This window comes from Cotesia glomerata, linkage group LG1 (genome assembly GCF_020080835.1).
Source record: "Cotesia glomerata isolate CgM1 linkage group LG1, MPM_Cglom_v2.3, whole genome shotgun sequence".
Lineage (NCBI taxonomy): Eukaryota > Metazoa > Arthropoda > Insecta > Hymenoptera > Braconidae > Cotesia > Cotesia glomerata.
In genome coordinates, this window is record NC_058158.1 from 27233801 (window position 1) to 27251163 (window position 17363).

The window sequence follows — 17363 nt, forward strand, 5'->3', positions numbered from 1 at the left end:
AATGCAGTGTAAGTAAGATAAGAAGAAGAACATTGGTAGACATCTTTAAATACAGTGACGACTAACTGCCCAAGGTCATTTCGAATCCTCTCTCGTCAATTTTATAGCTGCAATCTAATCCAATGCAATGGTCTAAGCTCTCAGTTCTTAACTCTCCTCTCTCTAGTATAAAGCGAAATATTTATCTTTTTATCCTGCAATAAGTGCCAACGGTATTTAGATTGCTAAGGGGTTGAGTTAATGATGATGAGACAATATTTACTTCAACAACACGAGATGTAATCTAAGTTGATGAAGTCTCTTGCAAGATTTACAGACTATGAGGAAATGATAAATAATTTCATTCAAGATTGGTATCTGACATTGTCTGCTTGTATACAAATAAATTTCGAAATAAAGTATTTACTTTTTCAATAAATCGCAGGTAATTTTTGACAGTCGGTATGATGCGAAGAAGAAAAAGAAATAGAAAAGAGAAGAGAAGAAAAGAGAACCAAGCCTCAGAAACCGCAATTGACTATGACTGATGTATAAAGAACAAGCACCATAAGTACTGATGATCGTAAATTGAAAAAGGCACGCGCGACCGATCATCAGAATCGAATCATGAGACCTCTTTTCTACGTGTTCTTCTTTGTCTGCTCTTTCATATTTTTTATCTCATTCACTCATCGTCGGAACTAAACCAACAACTATAAGTCGGGCTAACGGGAAAATTCCTCAGCTCAACTGACGTCTACACGTGTTAGTACTTGGAGAACATTCTTACGAACCTACGATCATCAACACACGTTTGAGTCCAAGTCTGAGTTAAAGTCTAGCCTTCAGCGGATTAAATATACCAACCTGATCCTTTATTGGACTTAAAAAGTTGTCCAGCTACTACAGAGATTGGTTCTATTGGATAGAATTTATCCATCAATGAAATAAGATCCAGTTCATTCACGGATAACAATGAGTGACCCTTTCCCACTCTTGCGTTATGTTATGATTAATTGTTGTTATGTTCAGTTGATTTACTTATAAATTAATATATTAATTCCGATTGTTCTGCCTAGAGTCTTGACTCAATAGTTTTGCCGAGAAATAAAAAATTAAGAATTAGATTTTACGATAGATTTATGTAGTGCAAAACTATGTAACGGGCTACCGGCGAATGAGCGACGAACCAATTTCCGTGATCAAGAAACGAGGCTGCAACGCCGAGTATGACTCTCTTTCTTCTTCTCTTTTCTGTACTTCTTCGGTTGCTGAGTGCGAGTCACGTAATCACAAGTAACCCGCCGGGTCTTGGGGATCGAACGGGGCCAAGCTTGTTCTTTGCTTTTTTTCTTTTGCTCTGTCTTTAACACAGTTGCATAACATTACGCGAACTGGCACAGTCTTAGTAGTCTAAGTCATTGGTTTGTATTGAGAATCAAGCTGAGCTTATCGGGATTTTTGAACTTTACTATTATAATTTCCTATTGCCCTACTCTGTATTTTATCAATAAATATCATCTAGTAACAAATGAGCTGTATTGTTTTAAATATATTTATTTCTTTAATGTTTCACAATAATATTTATTACGAAACACTCTCTGTAAACATATAATTTCATTTGTTTTTTTTTTCTTTTTTTTTGCTTAATACTGTTATTAAACTGTTAAAGTGTACTCAGTACGTGGTTCAATGATTTTAAAGAAATGAAGAAGACGTATTATTATGCTCAGGTAAACAGAGCGATTATCCATCTTGGGCTTAATAACTCTATTAGAAGTGTCATCACCGGGGCTTAGTCTAAGAGTTAAATTATTTATGAACTTTAAAAAATATAAAACCACTCTGAAAAAAAATTAACTTAATTTAAGACAAAAATTATTGAACCAAGAAAATTATTTTGAAAATTTTCATTGCCTTGAATCAAGACGAAAAATTATTTTCTAGCTTTAAGAATTTTTCTCTTGAATCAAGTTAATTTTTTTTTTTTTTTTCAGTGCATAAAACAAATAATTTGAGAATAAAAAACGTAAGGACATAAGCAAAAAATCTGCCGAACTTCGACGACAAAATTAAAAGTTTTATATCTATTGTGTTAAATAAATATTGCGCTCATCACTTGTATACTAATAATAAAATTGAATTTTTTAAGTTCAGAAACCATGATTATTTTATGGTGAAAATTTTGATTCTTAAAAATTATTGTCAATTGCGTCGAAAGACCCAAAATTTCATACTTAAATTTTACAATAATAATTTAGTGCAACAATTGATCCTCCAAAAAGTTTTTACTCGCCTTCAGAAAGTACTAAGCTTTGTCTATAAAAATTTTTGAAAGGTTTTTTGAGTTTTTTTTTTACTACGCAGTCGTACTTATATGAAATATATTTCCACAGCAGTAATCATTAGTATTTTCTTAAATTTTTGAACAAGATAAAAAAAATTATTAATCAGAAAAAAATAATTAAGCTTAAAAGAGAAAATATGAACAAAAAAGGAGTGAGGAATTAACGAATATAAAAGTTAGTTAGTCTGGTCTGCTGCTGAGACGAATCACAGCTACCTGCACTTACACAGGCTTTTAGCCATATCCGAGCAATTACTCGAAAGTAGCTCCCTATTACCTCATCGTAACCCACAAGAGCGTCTGCGAGAGTTAACATAAACTTCTAATGACACTTTCTTCTATACATGGAAATTTTACGAATCTTTGCAAGTAGTTTCATTAGATAAATCTCGTGAAAATATGTAAAAATAATAAATTGTCTCGTGGATTTATTTCTATGTCATTCTGTACCAATAATAAATTGGAAAAAAATCATGCAGCAAAAAATTCCAGAGCTTGTTTTTTTTCTTTTTATCCGCAGGCAAAACGCGATCAACGAGTCGATCGTGTCCAGTAAGCTTTCACGGTCGATCGTTTTGGTGCATGCACGACTTTCCCCGATGGAGAAACGTATCTTGCAACTTATATTTAAGTAGTCAGAGACCTTGAGAGATACTAAGAAGAGAGTATTGAGGACCAAATCAGACGGAGATCAGAAAGGGTGGAAAAAAAATTAAGTGCATTATAAAAAGATGAAAAGTTGTGTAGATTGCGCATACGTATAGGAGTGGCATGATGTAAAGAATGTCACCTGCCAATTGATGTTAAGACATGACGTTATTGCTCCTGGTAATCGTCAAACGCTCCTGGAATTCCACCTGATATATATAGACGTACAGGCAAAAGTGAATGTGTCGCATGCGAGTTATAAACTGCCATCAATATATCAATGTATGCGCTATATAATTTACTTCTAATTCAATCATCAATAAATAAACAAATAAGAATTCGAACGAAAGGTATAAAACTAAAGTTGGCTTGTTAAGGATTCGTTGAAACAAATTATTTGAAATATTTCTGGTGATTTGGTCACTATCAAGTCGCACAAGCAATATCGCTTGGCTTAATACACATACATACTTATATATTAAAGGTGGATACATAAACGAATATTATAGCCGCTAACTATTTGTCTCCTCTGGTTGATTCTTGTGTCTCCGAGTGAACGTAAAAGATCTGGAGATTTAAAATAAAAAATGTACGTCCGGCAAGGCCAACCGCCGCGTAAACAATTTAAATGTCTCCCTCGTTCTGTCACTCTCACATTTATTTTAACATACATTACGATATTTATTTTCATTGTTGTAAATTATAACATATTAATTTTTGACTTAAATAGTCTAATTTTTACAATAATTTAATACTACTTTTGTTAATTTTTTTCTTTTCCAATATTATTTTTTATCAATTAATAATGTTTAGTGACAATTTTAATTATCAACTTTCTTCAAGAGCATCGATTAATGTCGTGTAATACTAGTTAAACCGTGGGACAATCACCGGAAGTTACTTAGTGGTAGCGGTAGTTCAGATACAAAGACAGGGATAGACGTTACTTATTTTCGCGCTAGAATATCGGTTGGGTTGTTAATATGTCGCCGAGAAAACAGCTGTCGCGATGCTAAAGATTGAAAGTATCTCTAACTCTATCTCTCTCACGTATTCAATATTTTTATTATTTTATTACAGCTTGACTAACTGGATTGCATTTTATTATATACATTTATCTAATCGCTCCAGTGAGTTTACTTATAAGTAAATATATTTTTTATAATTAAATTATCAGTTACCAAATGATCAATTACTGTGGGTGAGTTTGACTTTAATTTATTTATTTTCTATTATTTTTTATTTTTCAGACTTACCTTGCGTTCTCACTAAAGTTGTAGGACCAATAAGTAAGAAGGCAGCAATAAAAATAAACTTGAAGAGTCCATCAGGTCTGCGACCTGGTAGCCGCATGTCACGACCCATACCACTAGCTCTCTTTTCTTCTTCAATCAGTATTATTTATTTTCTCTCGGTAGTAAATAACCTTGCACTTATCCTTAAAATTACACACTCACGAAGCAATAAAATTTTTTATTTTTTTAAATTAATTCAATAAACAATTACTTATTTTTTTATTATCGATTAAATTATTAGAATTTTTATATAAGATAACAAAATACATGTGTTTCTTCTTCTCACATGGACACTGTCCTTCACGATTCACTCATTCTCACCTTCAGTGGTGGTGATAAATTGTTTTAAAAAATATTATTAAAAATGATTTACAAAAATTGGTCATTTAGTAGAAAAATTATAAAAACTAAAAATGTTGCTTTTACTTTTGTTATTAGGCGTAACTTCTTGGACGCGTATGTATGACTTCCTCAGTCTATGTCCCGGCAAGGACTGACTTATCCACGATTCCTCGTCTTCGCGGTAAGTAGCAGGAGCAACAGCGGCAACTGGAGAAAGGTGTACCCCTGTAGTAGTTGCCGTAGCTTCGTTACTACTTTTCTGTCTCCCTCTCTTACCTTCTTTCACCTCATGACCTCTTTCTCTTTCTCATCCGTATAATATATACATATACATTAATGTATATTGTAACTTCTCGTATATAATATATAAATGTATAAATGTACAGAGTAGGAGAATGTTAAGATGTACAAACAGGAGAAGAGAGAAGAGATGTACATGTTAGCTAGGTATGGGTCGATCGAGTAGGACTACTTCAAGTACCGTATTTCTTCACATGTATACATACGTTTGTAAATCCCAATGTGTAAACATTTAAAACTGTCTCGTCGAGACACACATGTATATATATGTTGACAAACTAACGCACCTACTGCACTATCATCCGTTATAGTACACACAGTAGTCTAAGGGGAAAAGAAAAAATCAAGTCTGACATGCTTGTAGTAATATAACTATTTTAGAAAAAAGGCTCTCATTCAATGGATTAAAGTCGAAAAAAGAGTTCGACAAATGAAGAACCGAGTCAAGTGCTTGGCGCAATCCCAATACAACAGGTGGGAGCGACCCGAGGACCTACATTTGAGGACAAGGAAGAGGTGGTGCTCGACACTCCTCGGTAACCACACGGCAGACGCTTTGATGCCCATCAGAATCAACTATTCTACTGAACGTCATGCTCACTATAATTTGTAGAATTATCAAGACTCATTGTCTGTTTCGACGAAAATTAATGGTATTTTACTTAATGCTCTTTATGACACTTTCTATTGAAGCTCAAAGTATTAAAATTTTTATTCAAATTTTAGGAGCCAGCTTGTAAATCGGAGATTTCAATTGAATAATAATTAATTTATGTCATTTTTAATTTAAAGTAGTATGAATAAAAAACATAGATCAACTTAGTAAAATGTAAATCTCAGGTTGGTCTAAATTTCAACATGAAAAACTGGCCTTAAGAAATAATTATTTTATTTTTTTCATCTTCTAAACTTACCATTAGTGTAATTTAGATTTTGTTATAATACTAATACTATCTGACATTTTTAATTAAAATTCGACTCTATCATTATTATTAAAAATTTAATGTTTTATAAATTAACTCTTTTTTCACACCAAATTTAAATTAAACAAACGAAAAAAAAATTGATTTTGAGTAATGAAAACTTCATAAACTATTTTTATTGTAATTTATTGGTATAAATTTAACAAATCATTTGCGCTATAATAAATTTATTAACTGTTTGTAATTATAAAATGAAATTAGTAAGCATTGAAAAGAAATATATGTATATACATATATTATCTTTATTTTAATATCTGAAGAAACAATCTGAAGAAAAAAATCTTATCTGATACAGATAAGATTTCTCAAATGTCAATTAATTTTTTAAATGAAAATAAATTTCATTGATCACCATAAAAATAAATCCTTCAATCAAGAAATATTTTCTTGTTACAAAAATTTTAATTCGACAGACATTTCACTTTTACAATTTATTAATAGAGATCAATGATCGACGTTTCTATTCAAAACTACGCTAACTAAGTAACAAGAAATGCTGCTTGATACATAAATTAACTGTCAGATTTTATCGAATTAGATCTTCATGGTTACAATTCATTTTCATTTAGATGTTATTATTTTTTCTATCGTATACTTTTCATAGTCATTTGTTAAAACACTTAGTTATAGAAAATTTTTATTGTCAGTTAATAGAATAATGACCTATTATTTATGATTAAATTTATAAGATTAATAAGTAATCACATGTTAGACTTGTTATTATGGAATGAATAGTATTAATAATCAGAAGCATATACGTTAGAAACTGTAAATAGGTAATAAACATTTGAAATATTATTTTATAAAATAACTGGTAACAATTATGTTTTTCATAATTTTTATCACAGAAAAAAAGAAGTTATATCTTTTATAACGTAATAATTGTGTTAAACTGATACATGTAAAATCATTAAATATTAAAAATTATAAAAGATTACTAAAAGTGAATTTTTAAAGATCAAATTATACAAACCAAGATGTAGTATAAGAAACTGTCGAAAGAAAAATTTTTTAATTTGATTGACTCGAAATTTAATTAGAGTTTACTCTAATACTCTATATTGTTTTGACTTGCACAGATACCCAATTCTATCGAATTGGCATGCACCTTTTATCCATGTAATTATTCTAGCTAATATTCATTGTAACTTTCAATGTGCAATCATTAAAACATTCGTGAAGAAATCTGCCTAGTACATAAACATAACCAATAGAATTAAAAAATTTATTTTAAACAAATGGCAATCGAATAGAATAAATTTAGTTATAAAAAAAATTCATTATTTCTCAATCAAAAAAATATAGGTTCCGGATAAGTAATCACTACCATATCATATACTAAAACCTTCTCCGAAACACGCTGCATCTTATAGTATAACTATTATCCCGATCGGTTCAGTAGTTTTCGCAGTATAACTGGACAAAAAAACTGGCTCTCCATTTATTAATATAGATTATTTTTCCGATGATAAATATGAAAACGCAACTTGGGTAATTAAATATTATATAATATCATTATTTTATTTGAGTATATAACAATTTGTCGATCAATTATTCTAAATGAACTTGGCAAACCCGATAAAAATATATGGGCTTACTAGAGTTGTAATCAATTTTCACAATAAAACGTATTTTTAGCTGAATAAGGTTTGAGTTTTGCATGTCATGCTGTATCATATAAATGCATATCATTATACGATATCCTTCCCCCTCTTATTAATTTGAACTATCCGATTGTCAGTAATAACTATAAAAGCTTAGAACTCTTCTAAAACCTGGTTAAATGTAGTGAAATTTTTCTATTCATTTACAATGTGGTTATCAAAGCTGGCTGTTGTTTGCGTATTTTTGGAGTCGTTATCAGCTCATGAAGAAGTTCTGCTTGATATTCCTCAAGGAACGTTAAAAGGCATTAAATCTACAACAATTTACCATGGAATGCCAGTATACAGTTTTAAAGGAATTCCTTATGCAAAACCTAATATTGGAGCTAATAAATTCCAAGTATATTTTACTTAAAACTCTAATATAAAAATTTTAGAGTTTTTACTTATAAATAAATAAATATTACTTGATTTACAGATTTCACAACAAGCAGATGGTTGGAGTGGAATAAAAGATGCTACAAGTCATGGTGCAACTTGTGTTTTTTATTGTATGATTCGCCAAGCAGTAGTTGGTGATGATGATTGTCTTTTTATCAACGTTTATACTCCAGATTTAAATAAGGATGCTAAACGTGCAGTGATGGTATGGTTTCATCCAGGTGGATTTAATGCTGGATCTGGTGATGACGACGTATATGGCCCTGACTTTTTAGTTGAAAAAGATGTTGTTCTTGTGACGCTTAACTTCCGTTTAGGTGCCGTTGGTAAGTAGTTCAATCAATTATTCTGAAAAATAATACAAAGTTCAAAATAAAGATTCAACAAAAACTTATAGATAATATATATACTTATCTTCAGGCTTTCTTAATACTCTGGATGAAAGTGCACCTGGAAACGCTGGTATGAAAGATCAAGTATTAGCTTTGGAGTGGGTAAGAAATAATGTCGTCAACTTCGGCGGCTGTCCCGATAGGGTAACATTATTCGGTACGAGCTCTGGTAGCGCTTCAGTTCAATATCATGTGATGTCACCTATGTCACAAGGTCTATTCAGCCGTGCAATTATGCAAAGTGGTTCAGCAGTTAACCCGTGGGCATTTACTCTTAATCCTAAAGAAAACGCCATGGCACTTGCCGATAAATTTGGAATCAAAACTACTTCTACGGCAGAGATGGTGAAAAAATTGGCAGAAATTCCTACCAAAGATTTAGTTCAGGCTTCTAGTGAACTTGCGAAAAATCAAGTAGGATAAAGTTTATTAACATTTTTCATTTCATGAATATATTAATGAAACTGATAGAAGCGTGTTTAATTTCAGAACTTCTTAAGTGGCGATATGCATGTTTTTGTTCCATCAGTTGAAGGAGATCATGGGCAGAAGAAATTTTTATCAACGACTCCATGGGAGCTGTTAAAATCCGGAAAAATTTCTGATGTTCCTATAATATTCGGTGTTACAGCTGATGAATCTGGTCTTTTTACACCAAGTAATTTATTGTTTATGTTACTTAAAACTTGATTAATTATTTTTTTTTCTGACAGTATTATATAATCGAAAATGTTTCAGTGGTCCTGCCAGCGGCTGACAATTTTATCGATCATTTTGATCTCTTCATACCCTCAGATTTAAATATTACTGACGTAGCTCAACGACAAATAATTGGTGAATCGATAAAAAAATTATATTTTAATGAAAAACCTGTAAATAGTGAAACGGCAATGGAACTTACTAATTTGTTGTCGGACGTATATTTTGTATATGGTGCTGCTTTGAGTGGTAAAATTATAAGTTCAAGAAACTCGGCACCAGTTTATGAATACTTTTTCACTTTTCACTCACCTGTTGGGATGATGAAAACATTTTTCCAAATGACAGACGGTAAATTTTTTGTATATTGATAAATTGATAGTAAAATAATACTATGCTTAAAATGAATAAATTTTTTAGGAGCGATGCATGGTGACGAAATGACTTATGAATTTTATTCAACTGCTCTTAAAAATAAGCCACTACCGGGATCTCCTGAGGAAAAGAAAACAAATGAAATTCTCGAAATGTGGACAAATTTCGCAAAGCAAGGGTAACTGTTTATTAATTAATTAACCATTTAATTGAAAGTGTATCATTAATTCTTTAAATATTTTGTTATTGTCTAGAAACCCTTCAACCACTATGGATACAGCGAAAATTGAATGGAAACCAATGGGAGCCGATGGAAATTACTTAGATATCGGTAACGATCTTGCAATGAAAAAGTTGATGCTTAACGATCGTGTCAAGTTTTGGGCGAATATTTATAAAGACGTCTTAGGTGACTATTTCAAAATGTTCAACTAATCTGTAACTCAATTGTTAATGTAAAAATTTTTTTTTCTCAATTTTAATAAAAGTATAAATAAATTTTTTTATTTCTTGGCAAACTTCAACTGCGATTATTTCTATTTTACGGAAATAAGTTGACATAAAAATGAAAATTGATTTAAAAAAACTCTCTCGTATTGTCACTGATATAATTTTAGCTTTGAACAATCTTTGATATTTTCCTACTAACCGACAATGTATCATATAGATTTATCAGCAATTTTATCGTGATTAAAAATGCTAATAATTAAAAAGAAAATTTTCCGTGTTTTATTAATAATATGGGCATATAATTACTACTAAATATCATTAGCGACATATCAGGTTGACGTACTTTCTACCGTGCGTATAATCATCAAAGGTGATTTTCTTTCAAATGCATCTATGTAGATATATCAACTTTTATGATTTCACACGACTCTTTATAACTTACACTGATTTGTGTACCGGTTTTAAAAAATTTTCACTCGCAACTAGTGGGCGATCTTGTTTCTAATTCTTTTGTTGTGTTAGAAAATTATTAGAATATTATCTTCGTAAGAGTAAATTAGTTGTAGAGTTACGGCTTTGACTAAAAAATGCGATAATATTTTTATTTTATTGTTTTAATATTAAGATATGATAAAAAGAAAGGAAATTAATAAATTTTATGACGCAAGAAGGCGTAACCGTGATACTTGAGCGCTTCCGGTTTTCCCACTCAACGCGTTCAAATGCTTTCTTTATACTTGTACTTCATAACTACCGGTCACATCGTGCACGCATTTATGGCAATTTACATTTTCACGCTTAATATTTCACGATGTCTAATATAGTACTACACAGCTACTTTCTTTCATAAAAAAGTTGCTTAACGTAAAGACTATTAATGATCTCCCTTATTCAATCAATAGAATCGCATCACTTTTATGATAACTTGATTCAATACACACAAACATGAAAGTTATCATAAAAACATCATAGACCAGTAGTGAAGACAAAACTTTATTAGCAAATAACAACTTGAGCTTTCTTCGATCAATAAGCAATAATCAGATGATAATAATTTTTAATGAGATAAAAGCAGCAAAACCCAGGTTATTATCTTAATGCACGAAATAGCATTTTAATATTCCTACTTAGTAATACAGTTTTCTTCTTGTCACATGATTAACCCCTGACAAGCACACTGGGTAAAAAATACCCACCCCAAAATTTTATTTCGTTATAATTTTTTGTGTATGTTTAAACTTCGATAGTATTTTTATCTATTTTAATTGGCACTAATTAATTTAATATTATATCTATTTTATAGAGAATTTTTTGAGCTTTGATTATTATTAATTAATTTTTTATATTTTTTACTAGACGACCCGGTGAACTTCGTATCATCTACATATATTTTTGAAAAGTATAGTCAAAACTTAATACAAAATTTTTATTTACATTAAATGCAACGTATTTATACACTTAATTAATTTAAAGCTTTCTGGTGGAATACATTTTTTATCTTTTCTTGCGGTGCGTAAATATATAAAGATGGTGGTTTTCTGACTCACGAACACGCGACGTATAATTTCCCATGCACGAAACACGGAAACTCCGATTTGATTCCCACATTTGATTAACTTCGACAACCTAAGTCAGGTCGTCTTCTCCTTGGTATTTTGAAACAATAACAATAAAAAATTTCTTGCGCACTGACAAACTGATGATAGATTTTATTAATTGGCTTGAAATTAATTTATTTCTTTTAACAACTAACTGACACTTTTTTTTATTTCTGAAAACAAAACAGACCAAAAAGATCGGACCTCACTTCACAGCTAGGAACGGACCCAAAGAAATCAGACCTCATTACTCAGCTCAGAACATTGTGTATTGGAAAACTAAATTGTCATTTTTAGTATTTTCTGTTGTTTATTATTTATGTTTTTCACCGTTTAAACCTTCCCTGAACTTCCAAAATTTCCTGTTTCTCTTGAGATTTTATCAAATTTTATATCTGTAGGAACTGATATTTGAAGAATATGAATTTTTTGACAATTAATACCCCCGCACTCTTATGTGAGGGAGGAATTTCATAAGATCCTATTCGAGATGATTTCTACATTATAAATAAAATATTCTTACAAAACTTCGAGTCTATAGAAACTATTGTTTGGAAATGAACGTTTTTCATTGCTGACGTCCCCGCAATCCCTTTTGGGGTTAGAATTTGATAAAATCCATTCTTAGCTGAACTTAAAATTATACACGAAGATGCCGTCTGTAGGATCTATAGTTTGAAAATTAAAAATTTTCATTGTTAATATCTGCCCCCGCAACCCCCTGTGGAGTGAGCAATCGTGAAATTCGTCCATAGATTATTTCTTTATCCCCCACAGAAGATTCCTACCAAATTTGGGGTCTATAGGATCCATAGTTTAAAAACGGGAATTATTCATTGTTAACGCCCCCGCAATCCTCTTTGGGGGAGGATTTTTTGAAAATTTTTTTGCATACAAACCTTCTCCTGAAAATTCTGAAGACAACAAAAAAAAATTAGCCCAATCGGTCCAGCCGTTCTCAAGTGATGCGTGGACATACATGCGGCATTTTATTTTTATTTATATAGATTAATATGATATTATTGATTAAAATTTGTAAAAATATTGATTAATGAAATTTTCGATGATAAACATTTTGACAGAAGCGTACTAAAATGAAAGGTCTCCTGGTGTTACACTTATCGAGAACTTTCATTTAAGTCTTCACACGATTTTTTTCATATATTTTATATATACCATATTTTTCATATTTGTAAAATATATAAAAAATTCGTGTGCGTACTTAAATGAAAAGTCTCAGTAAGAGTAACATCAGGATGAGTTTACATCTTAAAAAATATCTATAACTAAGAAATGACGTTGTATTTTGTCAACCGATGATATTTTTAATGATGTAAGCTCGTCCTGGTGTTACACTTATCGTGATCTTTCAGTTGAATACCCACACGAATTGTTTATATATTTTATGTATTTACACTGATATTAGCTTGACTCAGAGCCAACTCTTGAACCAAGAATTCCACTTTGAAGAAATGATTTTCTTGAGTCAAGAGAATAAATTCTTGACCTCAAGAAAACTTTCTTAGACCAAGAATAATTTCTTAGCTCAAGAATTTTTTCTCTTGACTCAAGAAAATCATTTCTTCAAAATGGTATTCTTGGTTCAAGAGTTTGCCTCTTGAGTCAAGTCAATTTTTATCTAGTAAAAAAAATATGAAAAATATCATATATATAAAATGTATAAAAAAAATCGTGTGCGTACTCAAACGAAAGGTCTCAATGAGAGTAACATCAGGATGAGTTTATATTTTAAAAAATGTCAATAATCAAGAAATGACGTTGTATTTTGCCCACTAATGATATTGTTAACGATATAAGCTCATCCTGGTGTTACACTTATCGAGACCTTTTATTTGAGTACCTACATGCATTTTTGATATATTTTTCATATATACATATATAAAATATACATAAATATATGAAAAATTGATGTAGGTACTCAAATGAAAGCTCTTGATGAGTGTAAAATTAGGATGAGCTTATATCTTCAAAAACGTCATTAATTAAGTAACACGGAAAAAAGAAAACTCGAAAAATTACAGTATAAAATGTAAAATCAGTCCCGTGGTAATTAAAACTAGAAAAATTACAGTTTGAAATAACATTTTTCTAAATTCAATTTTTTAATTTAATATTCAGAGCTTTCAATGTAAATATTACATTCTACAATGTAATTCTTATAAAATCTGTAATAATTACAATCTGAAACTGTAATTTTTCCAGTTTTCATCGCGAAGCGCCACGTTGCATTATATACTGTAATTTTTCGAGTTTTCTTTTTTCCGTGAATGACCGTGTATCTTGTGAACTATTGACATATTTTAAGATATAAGATCATCCCGATGTTACACTCATCGAGACCTTTCATTTGAATACCCACACGAATTTTTTTTTATATTTTATATATTTCACAAATATGAAAAATATCATATATATATAATCCTTTTTTTAAAAGTTAAAAGTTTATATCGTTAAAAATATCATCAGTAGACAAAATACAACGTCAATTTCTAATTATTGAAATTTTTTAAGATATAAGCTCATCCTGATTTTACGCTTATCGAGACCTATCATTTGAGTACGCTTCTGTCAAAATGTTTATCATCGAAAATTTAATTAATCACTATTTTTATAAATTTTATTTATTATTATCTAACCGTTGCCATGTTAATCGTTGCCAAAGTGGTTGCCATAGCAATGAAAAGCGACAACAATGAAAACGTTACATCAACTTTTTAATAAAGGATTGTCTGCCACATGAAAATCATGTTTCTGTCAACTAATAACTCTTTCCTAATATTATACTTGACGGGGAGCAGTTAACAGAATACCAGATTAGCATGCGAGGGGTCGCGAGTTCAAATCCAACAGGCGCCCCCTGATTTTTTCAGTAGAAATCGTTTCTCAAAGTCGTAATGAGCTTCCGAGATAATAATAAACAATGTAAGAATGAAAAAAAAAAATTTTTTTTATTAAAGTTCAATGATATGAAATTTTATAAAATTGTATAAAAAGCTATCATTTTTTGGACGGATTTATGAGGCCATTTTCGGTATGAAATTTTCTTGAATTTTTTTATCACAAACCGACTGTATACCACTATTTTACTTATAAATTATCTGAAATTGCTTGAATGAGAAAATTATTATGTAAATTTGTAATTATTAAATTAAGTTACATAAATTTTAGTGATAAATGAATTTTTTCTATGTCACATGGATATTTCTATCATGTTAATAAAAAAAAAATTAGAAAAACGGTTGACCCTGAAGGCCATCCCTGCAACTTCCCGCTAATTGCATACCTAGGCACTTAAAATTGCACTTATGACGTTTTTGAGCTCTTCGAGATCAAAAATACAATTTATGTGTTATTTTGAGCTCTCCGAGCTCAAAGATATAGCTTTGCTATGCTTTTGAGCTCTTCGAGCTCAAAAGTCTTATCAAAAATTGATAAAACGCGATTTTTCTAATTTTCAAACTGCTGCAACTTTTTAATAAATCAACCGATTTTCATGCAGTAGGCAGTGATCGATGTGGTTTTTTGAGCTCTATAAAAAAATTTTGAACAAAAAAATTGATCTGATAAAAAATTTCGAAGTTATTACAAAAAAACACTTTTTTCGATTTTTTTCGACAACGATATCTCACGAACGCATCAACCGATTCTGACGCTCTATGTAGCGATCGATGCGGGGTTTCAAGGTTAAGAGCTGATTAGTTTTTGAAGTTGATCGGTTCAGCCAATTCAGAGATATTTAGAAAAAATGAAAAAAAAAAACAACTTTTTTTGTCAATTTTTTTGCAATTGCTCGAAATCTACTGGTCCGAATCGGTTCCAACTTACAGGAAATCTAAGTTTTGCGAAGCCCTTCCGGATGACACCAACCGCGATGAAATTGGTCAAGCCGTTCAAAAGTTACGAGAGGTTTACATACATACACACACACACACACACACACACACACACACACACACACACACACACACACACACACACACACACACGTATGGACATTATCGTAAAAATAGTCAGGAAAGCTTCCTAGGGCCTCGAAACGTCGAGATCCGATGAAAACTCGATTTTCGAAAAACGGGGTAAAACCAATAACTTCCCGATTTTTGAAAATTTTCAATTTTGTTAGCGGGAAGTTAAAAATTCCCATGTTACCATTGGAAAAATTCCTATGTTAACATTGGAAAAATTCCTATGTTTACATTGGAAAAATTCCTATGTTAACATTGGAAAAATTCCTGTGTCACATAGGAATTTTTCCTCTGCAAAAATAGGAAAAATCCCTGTTTGTTTCTCCGTGTGATTATCACTATACACACACAGAAAGAAAAAATTCTCGACTTGAGGATAAATTCTCTTGGTTAAAGAAAATATTAAGCAAGATTGAAAATTTCTTAAACGAGGTCAAATTTTCTTGATCCAATAAATTGTTACTTGCTCCAAAATAACTTTGGTCTTCCTAAAAAATTTTTTTTGGATATATAAAGATATATCCTTTCATTTTCCAAGGTGATTATAATACTCATCAAGAGGGAGTTGATACTCTTATTAATGGATTTATTAATTATTAATAATTTAATTTATTTGAAGACAATTATTTAATTTATTAAATTTTAATAAATATTTTTTAACATTCAATAAATATCTATTTAGGAGGAAAGTACATTTATTAATAGTTAATAAAGCTTATTTAATATAAACAAATCCTTCTATCGGTGTATATTTGTTATCATTACATTTTTCAAAAAAATTTTTAGTGTATACAACAGTTGGCCGTGTGTATACTCATATAGCTTTACAGAAGAAAACCGCAAGTTTATCTAGCAAAAGAGATTCCACATAGGCAAAGGTGGTAATTGCGATCGCAAAGCTGTACCTAGTGGCCCATCGTAGATTAAAATTGACGGTGCACTTATTTCTTCTTGGCACGCGACTTTGAAGATTATTCTGTATTTTTATTATGTACTATACAGTTTCCGTTGCTCCGTATTCTATCTACACTTCTTCCTTGATGTAATTAACAGCACTCATACATGCATTCAGCCAGAAATAATATACTAATACTCATATTATGACTTCCGAGCAAATACATGGTCGAACTTTTGCCCTCTCGGCGTTTTATTGTCTTGTGACAATGCGTGAGTACTTTAACAAGCTAACTTGCTCACGCAAGACAAATTATTACTGTTAAGGTAAATAACTCTATATATTATAATCCCATACAAGTGATACGCTATTTTTTAACATTATGAAACAAAGTACGACGTTCAGGTGAGACATGGTATTTGTTTTATATCCATAGTAAAAAAAAAACAATTTGATACTACCGCTATATTCTTTGAAAAATTAAATCGCATTCAACTTCAAATATATACACATACTTATGCATTTTTTGTTTTCTTTTTATTTGTTTCTCACTCAGCATCGCTAACTTTCACTATTTGGCTCCCCTCCGGCTCTCACTCCTTATTCTCGTATACTTATCGTGCTCGCCTAGTGTACAGAGAAATTCTTACACGACTAAGACGTCATCGATAGGTCGTTACTACCATTAGCTTGCCCTAGATTAACATTGAAGTGGTTTTAACACTTATTAATTTGAATATTCTGTTTCATTACTGTTTATCGTATCTTTCTAATATATTTATTCAATATTTTCTTTTATAATTCCAGACTAAATAATTGAAGCTAAAGAAGATACACTCTAAAAGAAAAAAAAATTAAATCGGAACAACAAATTCATTTGTTGATGAAAATAAATACCTAGGTCAAAATATCACATAAAAATTGAAGTTGAATTACAATCCAATGATTAATAATATACTACAAGAATGGTGTAAAAATATGAAATTCAACTCCTAAAACAAAAGTATTCACACGATTAACTAAAGTTGA

The 17363-nt window shown here is 30.7% G+C and overlaps 2 protein-coding genes across 2 annotated transcripts in view; one reads left to right on the forward strand and one right to left on the reverse strand.

Moving 5' to 3' along the window:
* Window positions 1–4769, reverse strand: part of LOC123274530 — a 53195-nt gene extending 48426 nt beyond the window's left edge. The window contains exon 1 of the mRNA XM_044742228.1: window positions 4231–4769. Coding sequence (XP_044598163.1) covers window positions 4231–4339 — 109 coding nt within the window. The 5' untranslated portion in view covers window positions 4340–4769. The remainder of the gene's footprint in view (window positions 1–4230) is intronic.
* A 2897-nt stretch (window positions 4770–7666) lies between these two features.
* Window positions 7667–9911, forward strand: LOC123266665 (esterase FE4-like). Its single transcript, XM_044731016.1, has 7 exons — window positions 7667–7898; window positions 7977–8265; window positions 8360–8745; window positions 8821–8989; window positions 9070–9381; window positions 9451–9583; window positions 9660–9911. The coding sequence occupies exons 1-7, from the start codon at window positions 7707–7709 to the stop codon at window positions 9838–9840; spliced, it is 1662 nt and encodes a 553-aa protein (XP_044586951.1). The 5' UTR covers window positions 7667–7706; the 3' UTR covers window positions 9841–9911.
* The last annotated feature ends 7452 nt before the right edge of the window (window positions 9912–17363 follow it).